The sequence below is a fragment of the Carlito syrichta genome, unplaced genomic scaffold (assembly GCF_000164805.1).
Source record: "Carlito syrichta isolate Samal-C Ts95f unplaced genomic scaffold, Tarsius_syrichta-2.0.1 Scaffold313745, whole genome shotgun sequence".
NCBI lineage: Eukaryota > Metazoa > Chordata > Mammalia > Primates > Tarsiidae > Carlito > Carlito syrichta.
The window spans coordinates 340912-357821 of NW_007257841.1; the positions used below are offsets into that span (position 1 = coordinate 340912).

Here is a 16910-nt window from a genome sequence, read left to right on the forward strand (position 1 = left end):
CTATAAGATCTGTGGGGATGTTGCCCTTTTTCATTCCAATATTGACAGTTTATGCCCTTATTTTTGTCTTGATCAGTCTTGCCAGAGATTTGTTAATTGTATTAATCTTCTTCAAAACACTACCTTTTGCTTTTATTAATTAGCAATTTTTTTGTTTTATGCTTTATTAATTTTCTTTTTTATGTGTCTGTAGTATTTCCGTCCACTTACATCCATGGGGTAACTCTGTTCTTTTTCTTGTTTTTGTTGGATACTTGGCTCACAAATTTTCCTTTTCTATTGTAATATTTAAGGCTAAAAAATACCTTTTAGTACCATTTTCACTGTATTACACTAGTTTTGATTTATAGTTCTTTTGTTATTCAGTTCTCATAAGTATTTTCTAGTTTCCATTGATTTATTTAATATAAGAATTATTTACAGGAGTGTTTTGCATTTCCAAGTGAATGACATTTTTCCAGTTAGCTTTTTGTTATTGATTTCTAACTTAATTGCATTGTGGTCCAAGAATATAGTCTATATGGTCCTTTTTTTTTCTTCCTCAAATTGGCCTAGCATGAGGCCACTTTTTTTTTTTATTAATCAATATTTTTTATTATGGTTTTGTGGGGTACAGTTAAGGGTTAGGTGTACAATTACGTTTCATTCAGGCACCCTGTTGATAAGAGGTGTTTTCCCATCCCCAGACAGATATTTGCTACTGCTAATCCCATCCCCCCCCCATAGTTTCCCAGTACCGTCAGTCATTTTCTTATAGTATTACATTGGATGTTCAAGGTCCATTATATGAGTGAGAACATGTGATATTCGGTTCTTTGTTTCTGTGAGAGGTCACTCAGTATTATGAGGCCACTTTTTATAAATGGTCTTTTTGTTCTGGAAAAGAATATATATTTTCCAATTGTTGGAATCAGAGTTCTATATATAGCCTTAAAATTCAGCTTATTTATTATGCTGTTCAAAATTATTTAGCCTTTGGGAGGCTGAGGTGAGTGGATTGCCTGAGCCCGCGGGTTCGAGACCCTCCTGGGCAGGCGAGACCTCATCTCTACGATAAATCAAAAAAATTAGCCGGATGTGGTAGCACACGCCTGTAGTTCCAGCTACTTGGAAGGCTGAAGCGGAAGGATCGCCAGAGCCCAGCAGGTCGAGGCTGCGGTGGCAGGGAGTGGCCACTGCGCTCCAGTCTGGGCAACAGAATGAGAGTCCAACTCAAAAAAAAAAAAAAAATTGTTTAAATTCTTTTAATTTTTTTCATTACTTGATCTGTTAATCACTGAGATGTTCTTCTTTATGATGATGAATTTACTTTATTCTTGGAGATCTGTCAGTTTTTTCTTTGAGTGTTTTGGTTTAATATTATTAGGTGCAAACAAGTTAAAAACAATTGTATCTTGCTGATGAATTGAATGAACCTTTGCATTCATTTGTATCAAAGAGGTAATGTGCCCTCTTTATCTCTAATGCTTTTTTTGCCTTAAAGTCAATCTGTGTTATCTAATTTTAGTTAGCCACATCAGCCTTCTTTTAGTTAGATTTGTATGCTATATGTTCTATTCTTTTACTTTTAAGTCTTTCATTGTTCTGGTTTTAAGTACTCTTTAACAGCCTGAAGCTGAGTTTTTCTTTAATTCTGTCTGATCACTTTTTTCTTTTAAATGGGGAAACTTATTACATTTATATTTATTGTGATTACAATAGATAGATATAGATTTATTTATGCCTTTTTGTATATGCTTTATGTTTGTCCTACTTTCTCAATTTTTTTTCTTTTTGTCCCTTTTTTCTAGAATTGTTGGAAGTTTTTCTTTTTTCCCTCACATGACTTTTCTTCTCCCTCAACTAGGTGGAATGCTGTGGTCTTTTAGTGATTTTCCTACCTATTGTAATACACATATTCATGTTTGCATACTTATTTTAACAAAATCCATAGTTAATCCTTCTCTTTTTAAACAACACAAAATCTTTAGAACATTTGAACTACTATCCAGTATTGTAGTAATTTATTTCAAATACCACAGGTTAAATCGTATCTGTGCTATCTAATTCTGTGCAGTTGTCATTTTGTGCAGTTAAAAATTGTATAATAATTACTTAGATGTTTGACAGAAAACTTTGTTTACCCCTCCAGTTGGGTTCACATTCTTTTGCCAAAATTAAATACTTTAGAATTTCTTTGGACGAGCATCTCTTGGTGACAGACTTTCTTGGTTTTCATTTAGAAATGTCTTTATGTTGTGTATACTTCTAAAAGACACTCTCAACTCATGGAAGATATTATTCCAACATTTTCTGGGATCTGTTGTTGCTGTTTAGAAGTCAGCTGTCCATCTTGTTGTCTCTGCAGACATTTTGTCTTTTCTTTCCTGCTGCTTTAAGGTCTTCTGTTTATTGTGCGTGAGATATGTTAGGTTTCTTGGTTCAGGATTTGTGTCCTTTGATGAATTCAGAAAATTCTCAATCATTGCCCTCGCAAATTCAGTTTCTTCCCCATTTTCTCATTTTCCATCTGGAACTCTGATGAGATATCTATTAGCTATTTTTGCTTCATCTTCCTTGTCTCTTATATTTCCTATCTCAGTCTACTGATAGAATTATGTCCTTATCTTTCAGTTTAGTAATTCTTGTTGTGTCTAATTTTTAACTTTCATCCATTGATTTTTTTTTTTTTTTACTTTTAGAGGTCCTATTAATTTTTTTCCCAGGCTGCATAGTACAATTTTATATATGGTATATAAAAAATAGTTTTATATATAGTATGGTCTTTTGTTCCCTGGTTATATTATTTTTAAGCTTTTTCTTCATATCTTAAACAGATTTAACCCTATTACATTTTGTACACCTTTTTTCCTCTGTATTTTTTTCTTTTTTACTGTAATACTCTTCATAATATTATTTAGGGAATTCTTTGAGGTTGGTAATAAATTACATTCCTACAGAAAGGATTTGTATGTTTACTTCTCTATTAGCTGTCCAGGATTACTTCCAGCCGAAACCACTTTAACTGCTGTATGTGTGCCACACAGATATTAATTTGGACCACAGACTTATGTGAGGACCAACCTGTAGTTAGAAGTTTTTAGATGGAATTCTCCTACCCTATATCCATAGCCAGTGTTAAGGCAGTCAACTTTCCTTCCTGACCCCTTCAGAGCAGTGAGTTTATTTCTCAGTTTTCATTTACCCTCATACTGAAGCTAGGGTCTCTGCCCTTTGCAAGAGTGCTAGTTGTACTAACCACCTTCATTAGGCCCTACACATTTTATATGTTATAAAATATAAAATGTTTTGCACTCAATGTAGCCTGCAAAACTGAAGTAAATACAGGCAGACCAAAAAGCCAGCTTTGTTATTTGCTTTCTTTTTTTTTTTTGATTTGGAGTCTCACTTCATCATCCAGACCTAGTAGCTGGACCTACAGGCGCGTGCTACCATGCCCGGCTAATTTTTGATTTGTGGTAGAGACGACGTCTCGCCAAGTTGCCCAGGCGGGTCTCGAACCCATGGGCTCAGGCAATCCACTCACTTAGGCCTCCCAAAGCGCTGGGATTACAGGCTGAGCCAATCGAGCCCGGCTGTCATTTACTTTCTAAGAGTCCTACTTTTACTCCATTTTTAGCTACTAAGTATTCCTTATCTATCTATCTATTTATTTATTTTGCCAGCATGGTGCATTTAAATATTTTTCTAAAAGTAAGTTACATGACATTTTAGTTGTTTTCATCAGGAGGGTCATTCCTTCTTTTCAAAACAGAAGTTGGGATGAATACTCTATTCTATATGTCATTGCTGATCATTGTATCTGGTTCCGGTATACCACTAAATTACCAGTTAATTCAAGAACAGATGTTGATACCTAGAGTTTATTCTATATAATGGGGAACTCTTATTTGTTTGTTTGGCTTATCAGTATATCTGGAGGCTGTGAATTTTTAATTTTATGAATATAATAGCACTACATTTTTTAAATTATTGTTATTATTATTATTTTTTTTAGTTGGAGTCTCACTCTGTCACCCAGACTGGAGTGCAGTGGCCGCTCCCTGGCCACTACAGCCTCGACTTGCTGGGCTCTAGCGATCCTTCCGCCTTAGTCTTCCAAGTAGCCAGAACTACAGGCGTGCGCTACCACACCCGGCTAATTTTTTTGATTTATTGTAGAGATGAGGTCTCACTAAGTTGCCCAGGCAGGTTTGAACCCATGGGCTCAGGCAATTCACTCACCTCAGCCTCCCAAAGCACGGTATTACAGACTGAGCCACCGAGCCTGGCCCATTTTTATTATTCTTATCTGTCCTCTACAATTAACCTAATTTAATTGATGGTATAGTTGTAAGAAATAATTTTTATTAATAAAGTGATCAAACCAAATGCAATGGCTCATGCCTATAATCTCAGGACCTTGGGAAGCCAAGGCTGGAGGGCTGCTTGAGCCCAGGAGTTCAAGAGCACCCAGGGTAGCATAGGGAAACCTTGTCTCTACAAAAAATTGAAAATTAGCCAGGTGTGGTGGTACACACTGGTAGTCCTGGCTACTCGGGAGGCTGGGGTGGATCCCTGAGCCCAGGAGGTTGAAGCTGTGGTGAGCAGTGATCATGCCACTGCACTCTAGCCTGAGTGACAGAGTGAGACCCTAACTCAGAATAAAATAAAATGATCTGACCAGCCTCAGTGGATCACGTGTGTGATCCCAGCACTTTGAGAAGCCGAGGCAAGAGGATTGCTTGAGCCCAGGAGTTCAAGACCAGCCTGGGCAATATAGTGAGACCTCATCTCTACTACTACTACTACTACTACTACTACTACTACTGCTAATATAATAATATAAATAAATAAAATGATTCACCATTAGTAATCCTTATAAGCAGTTTAACAACGGACTTACCTTCCTTTCCAGCCTGATAACACGGATGCTACAGAGAGATCCCAAAAGAAGAGCCTCTTTAGAAGAGATTGAAAACCATCCTTGGCTTCAGGGAGTGGACCCTTCACCAGCCACAAAGTACAACATTCCCCTTGTATCATACAAAAATCTCTCAGAAGAGGAGCATAACAGCATCATTCAGCGCATGGTGCTTGGGGACATAGCAGATCGAGACGCCATTGTAGAGTACGTTAATGCTCATCAGTACAGAGGGCCATGGGTTTAAGATTATTGGAATCTCTTTACTCATCAGAGCTTTGGACTTTGTGTAATGAATAGAGTTCCCAGTTGGCAAGAATATATCATTTATCTCTAGAGTTCTTGGCCCAATGCCTGACGCAAGCTTTTTTTTCTTTCCTTCCTCTCTTTTTTTGGGGGGGGTTTCGTGCTAGAGAACAAATAAGCCATGGCTGAGTAGTGTCAGTGAGTGCTGTGGCCTTTCTCCTGTTCTATAGTAATGGATTGGAATAGCTTGTTTTATATCTCAGTATATACAGTGTAGCATTATCCTCTTCCTTCTGTGTCTCCTGGTCCCCACAGTGAGCAGGGAGAACAGGGCAGCACCACATGCTTGTAGAGTCTTCTAAATCAGGAGTTGGCAAATGGGGGCCGTCATACGTTTTTATATGTAAAGTTTTATTGGACCACAGCCATGCCCATTTGTTTATTTATTGTCAGAGGTAACATTGCACTACAGTGGTGGGGTAGTTTTGGGAGAGACCACAGGCCCATAAAGCCTAAAATATTTACTATCTGGCCGTTCAGAGCTCTGCTGTGGCAACCTGGAACCAGCCTGCAGGCTGTGCAAGTTGTGAATTAAATCCTTTAAGACCAAAGCTGGTTTTTAATCCCAAGCAGTTCAGAATCAAAAGTAATACAGAGTACAGATGCAGTTGCCTTCTTCTAATAATGATTAATTTCTATAAGCGATCCTGACTCTAAAAATAGGGACTAGTCCCATAAATGAAAAGTCAAAAGTTACTTAATATATTGAATGAAACAGTTGGGTATGTTGAGAAGACAGTATACTTTGGGAGGCAAAAAAAGGATACACGTCAGGAAGACCATTCTGGGATCTGACTTGGGGGAAGAGGAGGCTGTGAGCTGGAGCTTTAGACTCCTGCCCTGTGTCTAACTGTCACACTCACACCCAAAGGGAGAGTCTAGTCTCTGATAAGGGAAGGGTGATGTCTATGCAAGGGCATATGTCTTTAGGGTGTTTTCCAGTACACTGGAAAGAAAGATATAAAAATAAACTCAGGTTATTAATTTGGTATTAATACAAATTTCTACAAGTTTCCAGGTCCATAGTGAGTCTTCACAAGATTGACCCACAGCTACTTAAATGACTAAACCTGCAGAGAAGAATAAGATACTTGCTATTTCTGCTACAGACACTCACTTTAGGAATGTATAGAAAACGATCTTTCTTTTTTGAGTGGATAAAAGGGTATTTTTTATCTCCCTGAGTTGGTCTGATGTTTTAGCTTAAATATATGCATGTGGTGTCATCATATAGAACTATTTAGTTAATATAAATTCAATTATAAGTCAAAGGGGAGTGCAATTTAAATGGTTCAGGTGACTCCAGTTTGCCCATTTGCTAGTTTCCCAGGTGTAACAGGAACTGGGAGACTCAATCTTGGTGAACCTTGGCTAGCTGCTCACATTATGAGAAGCTACTCGCCTCTTGCCTGCTGCTCACATTATGAGAAGCTACTCATTTTGCAGGTGATTGTTGAGTTTAAATGCACGTTTGTCTTACAATATATTTCCTAAACCCTAGCCAACGGCTTTATCTGGTACTCAGCTATGAAAAACCACTTCAAGAAGCAATTCTACTCCAATACCTACATAAAGTTTCTGAAAACCGTAGCTACATATTTCTGAGCCTTGTGGGATCCCCCGAAGCACTCTCCTGGTACATCCTGTGATAGGCCTGCTGTAGGAAAGCAGGCAGGACCATGGGCCTTGTGGGCATTATGCCTCCAGCACCTAGCCAACACAGTGCCCAGCAGACTAGGCATGCAGCGAGCATTACTTTGTAAATGGAGGCTGCCAGTTTAACAAATGTAAACACCGTGCACACAAATGACATTTTCATATCATGTGTACACTCTTAAAGCTTAATTACCTTTTCTTAAGCGTCTAAGACTCATATCTAGTTCAGTTGTTCGCATTTTAGATTTTTCTCACTGATACAAACATTGTTTTATGCAGTTGTTTCCTAAATAACTATTGGTTACCAAGAGTGACATAGCTACTAGTTTTGTTTTGTTTTGTTTTTGGTTGCATAATTTTAAAGATTCCCAATCACTGAATTTTACTTACTTGTACTTTTTAAAAATCAATTTTTTTTCTTGTAAAAAGCAAGCCTACTAATGTGACTTATGTTTGCTCTCACCTTGTTTTCTTCAGAGCCCTGGAAACCAACAGGTATAACCACATCACAGCCACTTACTTCTTGCTTGCTGAAAGAATCCTGAGAGAAAAGCAAGAGAAGGAAATACAAACCAGATCTGCAAGCCCTAGCAATATCAAGGCCCAGTTTAGGTGAGAAAAAAATCTTCACTGATTTTAGTAAGTTCACATTTTGAAATAGTGAACTAGTGAACTTTTTTTTAATGCTTTCTAATGTGTTGGACTAGAGAGTCGAGAAGGTGTGAACAGTGGTGACAGCCTCATTGAAGAGGCCACACATGCGCTCCACCTGTGTGCATGAAGGTCTGGCTTTCTTTGTCACCAAGGATGCCTTCCCTTCTTGGGCTCTGTGGGGAGATAGGCTGTGACTGTTGGCATGGTCGGGAATATACGTTTGGAGAAGCAGCCTCAAGCCAGAGTGTCCGCCAGTTATTTTCATTAAATTCTTCCAAATCCGGTGTATGTAAATGTGCTATTTTCTTTAGTTTTCGTTCCAGCAACAAAGCTAAATTGTCCCTCAGTTATTTGAAGTAATTTTTAAAAAACAAATAGGACATTTCCATTTCATGATGTTACCTCAGGACCTCAAGGATTGGGTAGTCAGATCTGCTCATTGGTTTATTAGTTCCTTGACCTTGGAAGGTCACTTAACCTCTGTGACTTAGCTATCTGATCTGTAAAATGAGAGTATAATGCTGTTTACCTCATGTGGCTGTGTTGAGAGAGAACTGGATTAATATATGTAAAGCATTTAGACTAGGGGTCTGTGTGTTTGCTGCTGTTGTTAGGAATATTTTACCACCATTATCTTCAGTAAAGTAGTTCTGCCCCCCTCCATGCCTTTTCTTCTTCTCCCCTCTCTCCTCTTCTTCCACCTCTACTCCTCCCTTCCCACTTTTTATTCTGCCACAGTAACTTTCCACTAAAAATCAAAGCCTGAAAAGGGTTTATTTTTTTGTTATCATTATGAAATTTATTTAGAATTTATCTTTATCCATTCAGACATGGAATTGTAGTATTTCAAAAATATCAGGATACTCCTGATTCTGAATAAATCTGTATTTATTTGTACATCCAAATACATATGAATATGTATGTGGATATATAATAATAAGTACTATTATTTCAAAAGTAAGAAAATCATTGAGGTTTTAAATTCCTTGCAGTGAGCTCGCCATATGTATAGTGTAGCTTAGGTGGAGTAGCAGGGTAGAGAGAGGAAAACATTTCAGGCTTGCCAGAGAATAAAGATTTAGAAGTCGTGTTTAACTAAAAAATGAATGTAGTCATTTCATTCATATCCTGGGTATATGAGACACCAGAGACTGACACTGAGAGGTCACCGTCAGCCTAGTCCTGACCCAAAACGCTAGTGAGAAAGAGTCACTCTGAGCAGGTGATCACTGCATGCCAGATGTGCCGAGTCTGGAGCTTCTGGAAAAAAAATAATATTTAGATTTGAACTGTTTTTCTGTTCAGTGAAGCAGACCAGAACTCAATTTAAAGCTGATCAAATATGTAAATGAATTAAATTGATTTTACTTTATTATAGAAATTTAGAGGCCAGCTATAAGGAAACACCAGAGCCTTCCAAGTTGTCTTCCTTTTGCTTTCATGAGGACTCTTGCAGTGGAGGTATTATGAGGGCCGCTCTTCTTGTGGCACAAGGGCCCACTGGCAGTGGAAATTTCTGCTGGCTTGCCTTCCCTTTGATGTCTCTGTAACTTTATTGACAAATCCTGGACCTTACTTGGTTCCATTGCTGGTTATGACTTGGGGTCAGAGTGACCTGGGAGGTAAAAACTTGGGCCAAGTCAGAAGACTGGTGTTTAAAATGGCAGTTGGCCAGAGGGGTGGAGAAGTGGTGCATGTCAACCAGGGAGAGAGCCACAGACAGCAGGCATCCGCTTTGGGGACAGGTGGATGATCTGGAATAATTGGTGATAGGCCATTGAAGTGGGTGGTTAGCAGGAGACTGATGTCCACCTCTAGCTGGACTACAAATGTCTGTGCCAGCAGATGGGTAGGCTGAAAGAAACAGGGACTTGCCTTCAGGCTGTGGAGGAGTCCAGGGGCAGAGTAGGCCTGCAATTGAGTGAGAACAGAGGAGCTCCACTAGAGGATAAAGTGGAAGATGCCATTTCAGTTATAAGATGTGGCTTTGGAATAGATAATAGCCTGCAGCAGTGAGAAGATAAGGTATTGGGAGCTATCAAAACAAGTAACTTAAGGTTTCTTAAATTCTGGAACTAACTCTGTTTCAAATATAGTAGCATTTACTTGGTTAAAAATTTGAATAGCTGGGCGCAGTGGCTCAAGCCTGTAATCCCAGCACTTTGGGAGGCCAAGGTGAACGGATTGCCTGAGCCCATGGGTTCAGGACCAGCCTGGGCAACTTAGTGTGAGACCTCATCTCTACAATAAAACCAAAAAAATTAGCTGGGTGTGGTAGCATGTACCTATAGTTCTGGCTGCTTGGAAGGCTGAGTGCAGAAGGATCACCAGAGCTCAGCAGGTCGATGCTGGGGTGACCGTGAGTGTGCCACTGCACTCCAACCTGAGCAACAGAGTGAGATCCCACCTCAAAAATAAATAAATAAATAAATGTAGGGCTGCTCCGATACATTTGTATGGAAGAAGATGAAGTCTGAGAGAGGGGAACAGGTATTTAGGTTTATTTCAAATTTAGAACTCTTCTGACTGTCTTTGGGATTTGTCTGCAAGTTTGTCTGAGGACACATTGTTAGAACTGTCCAGGGAGAAGCCAGGTAGAGGGGCACCCATCTGATAGACAGCCACCAGATAATTCTGAAATGAAAACCAGCAGTTAATATACTTAACTCTAAGCAGGATGTGGTCACACACTGTCACCACTGTTCACTGTGACCACTTCAAGGAGTACTGCTTCTTAGCCCCAGAGTTAGATTTTTTAGCAACAGGCTTATTCCATTAAAGGGGAACCTGTGCAAAACATGAGGAAAAGTGCATGTAGCAAGTGCAGTCAGTAGATAATCTGCACACAGAGGCCGCTGGTCACATTTTGCTCTTGCTTTATTGATTATTTAAACTAGATGGCTATTCTTCTGGACAAAGAAGACAATTAGGTATTCAAAAATGTTTGTTTATAGCAGAGACTAGAAAGCCTCATTTTTAGAGTTGTCATCTTTGGCTACCAAGCAATATTCTTGTGACTTGGACCACTCCGGACTGGAGGAGAAAATCAAAGTTTAAATAATAGTGAATTTTGCTATCCAGTACTCTTGTGTGGGTATTTAAAAATATGCTTATTTGTACTTAGTAAGTGAGGTTTTTAATGGGAGAGGAAAAGATTTATGTATGCCTGTTATATGTATGACTTTTCTTTCCAGTATTCTCGTATCCATTAAACTATTTTTATAAACACCATGTTCTTATGCCATCATCCAAACTCAGGGGTACTGGAAGTTTCAGGTGAATTTTATTAGCTGTAATATTTCTTTAAAGGTTGTTATCTAAGAACCAAGGGAACAAAACGTATGATGTTCAGGTTTTGTTTGTCAGTAATCTCCTTGTGTTTTTAAAAAATGTTTATCTTACAAAAGCTTTTGTGTGGGAAAGATGGAGTCGTTCTTTGCCCCATTTTCTTTGCTGACAGCTGCGATGAAGTTGTCATTTGTCTGATAAGCCACAGACTGAACCATATTTCAAAACCACATTTGCCCTTCTAGTGTCTTTTCTGATGTGTACAGGATATTGAATGGGTTTGCAAAGCTGCTGCATTTGCTTTTTTGAAGTCTGTAGATTTTGTCCTAGTAAGTTTTATGTAATGTACTTTACTATCATCTGCATATGGTTACATGGCTTTTTCCCCCCCACAATCTGTTACACAGGCAATCATGGCCAACCAAAATTGATGTACCCCAGGACCTTGAGGACGACCTCACAGCTACTCCTTTGTCTCATGCGACTGTCCCTCAGTCTCCAGCTCGGGCTGTCGACAATGTCCTCAATGGACATAGGAGCAAAGGCCTGTGTGACTCGGCTAAGAAAGACGACCTCCCCGAGTTGGCTGGACCAGCACTCTCTACAGTGCCACCTGCAAGCTTAAAACCCACAGCCAGTGGAAGGAAGTGTTTGTTCAGGGTGGAAGAAGATGAAGAGGAAGATGAGGAAGACAAGAAACCCATGTCCCTCTCAACACAAGTGGTTTTGCGCCGGAAGCCATCTGTGACCAACCGCCTGACATCTAGGAAGAGTGCTCCTGTCCTCAACCAGATCTTTGAGGAAGGAGAATCTGATGACGAGTTCGACATGGATGAGAATCTGCCTCCCAAACTGAGCAGGTTAAAGATGAATATTGCCTCCCCGGGGACAGTTCACAAACGCTACCACCGGAGGAAAAGTCAGGGCCGTGGCTCCAGCTGCAGTAGTTCGGAGACCAGTGATGATGATTCTGAAAGCCGACGGCGGCTTGATAAAGATAGTGGATTCACCTACTCCTGGCACCGCCGGGATAGCAGCGAGGGGCCCCCTGGCAGTGAGGGGGATGGCGGGGGCCAGAGCAAGCCAAGCAATGGCAGTGGAGGGGCGGACAAGGCCAGCCCCAGCGAGAACAATGCCGGTGGGGGCAGCCCCTCCAGCGGCTCGGGCGGCAACCCCACCAACACGTCAGGCACCACGCGTCGCTGTGCTGGCCCCAGCAACTCCATGCAGCTGGCTTCTCGCAGTGCTGGGGAGCTCGTTGAAAGCCTCAAACTCATGAGCCTTTGCCTCAGCTCCCAGCTTCACGGGAGCACCAAGTACATTCTTGATCCACAGAATGGCTTGTCGTTTTCCAGTGTGAAAGTCCAAGAGAAATCCACGTGGAAAATGTGCATCAGCTCCACAGGGAACGCAGGGCAGGCTCCTGCAGTGGGCAGCATAAAGTTTTTCTCTGACCACATGGCAGATACCACCACTGAGTTGGAACGGATAAAGAGCAAGAACCTGAAAAATAACGTGCTACAGCTACCTCTGTGTGAAAAGACCATCTCTGTGAACATCCAGCGGAACCCTAAGGAGGGGCTGCTGTGCGCCTCCAGCCAGGCCAGCTGCTGCCATGTCATCTGACCAGAGCCCCGCCTGACCACAGCTCTGCCTAGCCACTAGCACGCTTCCTGCTCAGAGGAGTGAAGTCTGGCTCACTTCACTGTTCCCTCTCAGTTTTGCTCTTCTAAAGCGGGCGTTAGGAGCAATTATTTATTACCTTTTCATTTGTTCGCCTGACGGTGTGACAATGCATGGTCTTTGTGCATGCTGCTAGACACTTCTTTTCCAGCCGAAAAACCTATTGTGTAGTTTTTACATTCATAATTTTAATGTGGATGATCAGGATTAAATTAAAATGTATATTTGGAACCTAATATAAATGGAGCACTTAGAAATTTGGTGTTCTGCACTTAACCTAGACAGAGAAAAAAATGCTTTTATTTCCCTGTGAAAAATCGAAATTCCTGTCCTCACCTTCTGTAATACAGAAACTCTGTGCTCTGAGGCACACCCTGTGGTGTCTGAGACAGAGCCAAAGCAATAACGTTGTGATGCCCACAGGCCTGGAGCAGGCTAGCAACCCTGTGTCACCCAGCCGTTCAAGGCCTGTGCAGAGCAGAGGACAGTGAGTGTCTGCACTGAGAACCTTAAACCACAATTTGAACATACCCACACCTGTTTGTCTTAAGCTATAGTGTGAAAAAAAGCTTGGACTCTTAAAATTTAATTGAAAAAGATTTTCCTGTTTTTGTAATCGGCAAGATAAAGTACTTAGATTTATAAGGCAGCTTCCCCTGTCGTGATAAATTACAAACAGACAATCTTATTTTGTAATGTGATGAATTGATGATGTCTTAACTCTAGAGTTTATGTCTGTCTAACAGAACAAAAACGATCTGTGTAAATTCCTTTCTGTAGGGCACACTACAGGATTTCCTTTAAACCCATGTAGATGGAAGAAACTGTAGGGCCTAGTACAGAAGCAAAGGTGCACACAGATGTTGGCAAAGTCAAAATCGCATAAATTAAAACAAAACGTACTGGGATTTGTTTTTTAGGAGTTTGGTATATAGATTATTTCTTTTGTTGTTTCCATTCTATTACATCCTTTGGATCAGCTAGCTATGAAAATTGGCTGATCGGAAAATACACATAAAAGGATAAAATTCACACATACAGCAAACAAAAATGCACAAAGACTGCTTTGTAACCTTTTTTTCTGGATGTTTTTCACTTTGCCTTTTCCTGCCAAAACTATAATCAAAGAACTCTTGCTTTAACCTGTTCTTGTACAAAGACTACTTTTGACCAGATAATCATCTCTTGTGGCATTTTATCTTGTAGAACACAGTATATTGCAGATTGCTAGTTTTGGGTGGGGCCTGATGCTATTTTTTCATGCTGTGCCCCGGGAATCTTAAAAGTAGTGCTTAGTGACATTGGTGATAGAATGTGGCTGGGACCTGGGGCCCTTCCCCTCTTCACCCTTCCATGGTGTCTCTGAACATGAAGTTATGGACTAAGATGCATCTGGTCATGTATTTCAGAGAGTGGGCCGTTCACCAAAGAACTGCATTGCTTCGGTCACTGTTTCTTCAAGTACACCCAGACTGTGCTACTTTAGGATAAATATATTTTACTCAGAACTCTGAATTTCACAGTATACTTACTAACCTAAGTAAAAATGATACTTAAAATGCTTATTTTACTTTCTAGACCTAGGCTAGATATGTTTTAAGCTACAGCTCTAGTTCATTGTGATATTTATAATTGAAAACTACGAAAATAGATGTGTGGGTGAAGCCATAGACCATATTTGCTTGAAATTCTTGAGCAGGGATCTTATAAAGGGCCAGAAATAAGATGTGTGGTTCACATAGATAGTGAGCGTAACATCTGTATTAAACATAGGAGAGAAGTTTATAAAGGGCATTGGCAATAAACTCTTTGTTGCAGCTGTTTTCCAAGCATTGTAAATATTTTTTCCTGTGATTATGTATAGCCTTGGAATGGCACCTTTTAACTAACCCATATGTGTTTGGTTTTCAATGGTTTTTTATATTCGATGTATATATGGTGCTCACTTTAGGATCAGCAGTGTTGACCATTTATGCTGCATAGCTGTATTATAGCCTTATTAGTTGTGTGTGGTTGGTTGACCCTTGGGGTATACAAATGTCAGTCTGAGTGGTGTCTTACCCATTTGTTCATAAGTGAATGATTGTGCATGTGTTGTATGTCATAGTATGTCATCACATTAAAAGGAGGGAGCGAAAAACCATTACATTAAGATAATATTGGACCAAACTACTTACTTGCTCTAAACAGTTACTTGTACCCCTTAACCTGTCTTCAGAAGTTGCATATAGTTACAGTAGTGTATAAATTAAATATTGTGAAAAACAGTCTTGTATTTTTCTGTATGTGTGTATATATATAATTATGTACTCCTGGCAGTTCTATCTGTATTTAAAGATGTGACAATCTTGACACCGATTTTAAGAATAACCGTGAGAGTGAACTGAAGTAAAGACATCCCTACCAAGTAAGAATTGGTGTGTGTTAAGAGGGTACAGAATTAGCAGCTGATTTACTCAGTTGTTTTCAATGCTGGTTGATTTCCCTCATTTTGTAAACATTGAAGGTATGTGACAAATGGGAAAAAAATCCAAATAATAAAGTGACATTGGTGTTCAGCAATATAAACTGTGTCCCATGTTGCATTGCTTCTTGTGAGTGCAGAGTGTTAAATCCAAGTTACACCCAACTTTCCACATATCCTTACCTGTGCCACCAAATGTGGAGGAAAAAGTATAGTGGTGACCATTCTTGCTTTTAAACTTATGACTGCAAATACCAGATGGGCCCCAGCACTGCCCATTAGTTATACTTCTCAATTTCATCTGCTTTCCTCACTCTGCTGGTCTCCATGCTCCCTAATTGAATACGCTGAAACGGTTAGAACTTCACGAGCTCCCACTTCCGTTTCCTTCATGTGTATTCATGGGCTCTGCCCTCTTCCCGTGAGTGTGAGTCCAAGGTCAGGTCCTCTTACATTCCAGCCATCCCCTCTGGCAGCCACGAGGACTTTGCTCCTGTAATTCTCTCTCGCATCATCAGTCTTTGCTTCTTTACTAGACCATTCCTAACAGTAAACAAAACAAACATGATTTTATTTCCCTGTCTTAAAAAAAATAGTTTTCCCTCATCAGCTGTTGCCACATTTCTCTTCTCTCCATTCTCTTGAGCCTTTTCAGGCAGGCTCTTGCTGCTGTCTCCCCATCAAAACTGCTTTGTGTGAGGTCAGCAGTAACCTCTGGTGTGGTAAATCCAGGTTTACTAAGGTCAGATTTGCATACCACACAATTCACCCATTTAAATCACACAACTTAATCGTTTTCAGTATGTTCTCAGAGGTATGCAGCCATTAACCATCATCAGTTCCCCCCAGAAATGACAAAATCATCGATCTCCCCCCCACCCAGAAATCTTGTTCAGATGAATGATGATGTCATGACCTAAGGTGGCAGCCAACGGTGGCGACGATGAGAAGGGATTAACTTTTGAGCAAGTAAGATTTGCTCATGGACTGGATGTTGGGATGGAGAATGAAGGATGACACCCAGACTTCTGGCTTCTGTAAAGCTAACACACTTTCCCTTTGTCAACTCCGTTCTCCCCAACCTCAGGTAACGGTCATGTCAGTTCAGGCTGGTTGATAATATTCAAGTTTTCTATATCCTAGTCCTGTGGTCCTTTTTCAACCCCGTTAGAATCTGATGAGTTTATCCCTCATCCTTGTAGACACACCATCGTTCAGTACCCTGCATCTCCTGCCTTGCTGATCTTCAGTCCACGGGTTCTTCCTTATTTTCCCAACTTCTGAACGTGGAGTGTGCCAAGGTTGGATTCTGGACCCCTTTTCTATCTGCCCTCAGTGTCTTGATCTCATTTCATCTAACATCTATATGCTGATTCATAGAACCCCAAAATACATTTAGCCTGTGTCTCCTAGGAACACCAGATTTCAACTACCTATCTGACTTCTCTACTTGGATGTTTCTCATAAACATCTCAATTTTTACACGTCCAGAACTCTTAATCTTCCCCCTCAAATCCTTTACTAATCCTTGACCCCATCTCAACAAATGGCCATGCCTAACCTTTGTTTTGTTTGTTGTTGTTGTTCTTTTTGAGTTGGAGTCTCACTCTGTCACCCAGGCTAGAGTGCGGTGGCACACTCACAGCCAGCCCAGCGTCGACATGCTAGGCTCTGGCGACCCTTCCGTCTCAGCTTTCCAAGTAGCTGGAACTACAGGTATGTACTATCACACCCAACTAGTTTTTATTTTATTGTAGAGACTAGGTCTCGCCAAGTTGCCCAGGCTCCCGAAGTGCTGGGATTACAGGCTGAGCCACTGAGCCCAGCCCCTTTATTAGTTTTATACAAACCAAAAGTCTTGGTGACATCCTTCACTCTTCATCCCAACATCTAGTTCATGAGCAACTCTTACTTGCTCAAAAGTTAATCCCTTCACATTGCCTCCACTGCTGCCAC

At 40.4% G+C, this 16910-nt stretch overlaps 1 protein-coding gene across 2 annotated transcripts in view; it reads left to right on the top strand.

Annotated features, from left to right (window-relative positions):
• Window positions 1-15058, top strand: part of SNRK (SNF related kinase) — a 62045-nt gene extending 46987 nt beyond the window's left edge. For both annotated transcript variants that reach the window (XM_008070574.2, XM_021718821.1), the window contains exons 5-7: window positions 4898-5110; window positions 7343-7477; window positions 11215-15058. In XM_008070574.2, the coding sequence (XP_008068765.1) occupies window positions 4898-5110; window positions 7343-7477; window positions 11215-12433 (1567 nt within the window). In that variant the 3' untranslated portion in view covers window positions 12434-15058. The remainder of the gene's footprint in view (window positions 1-4897; window positions 5111-7342; window positions 7478-11214) is intronic.
• The last annotated feature ends 1852 nt before the right edge of the window (window positions 15059-16910 follow it).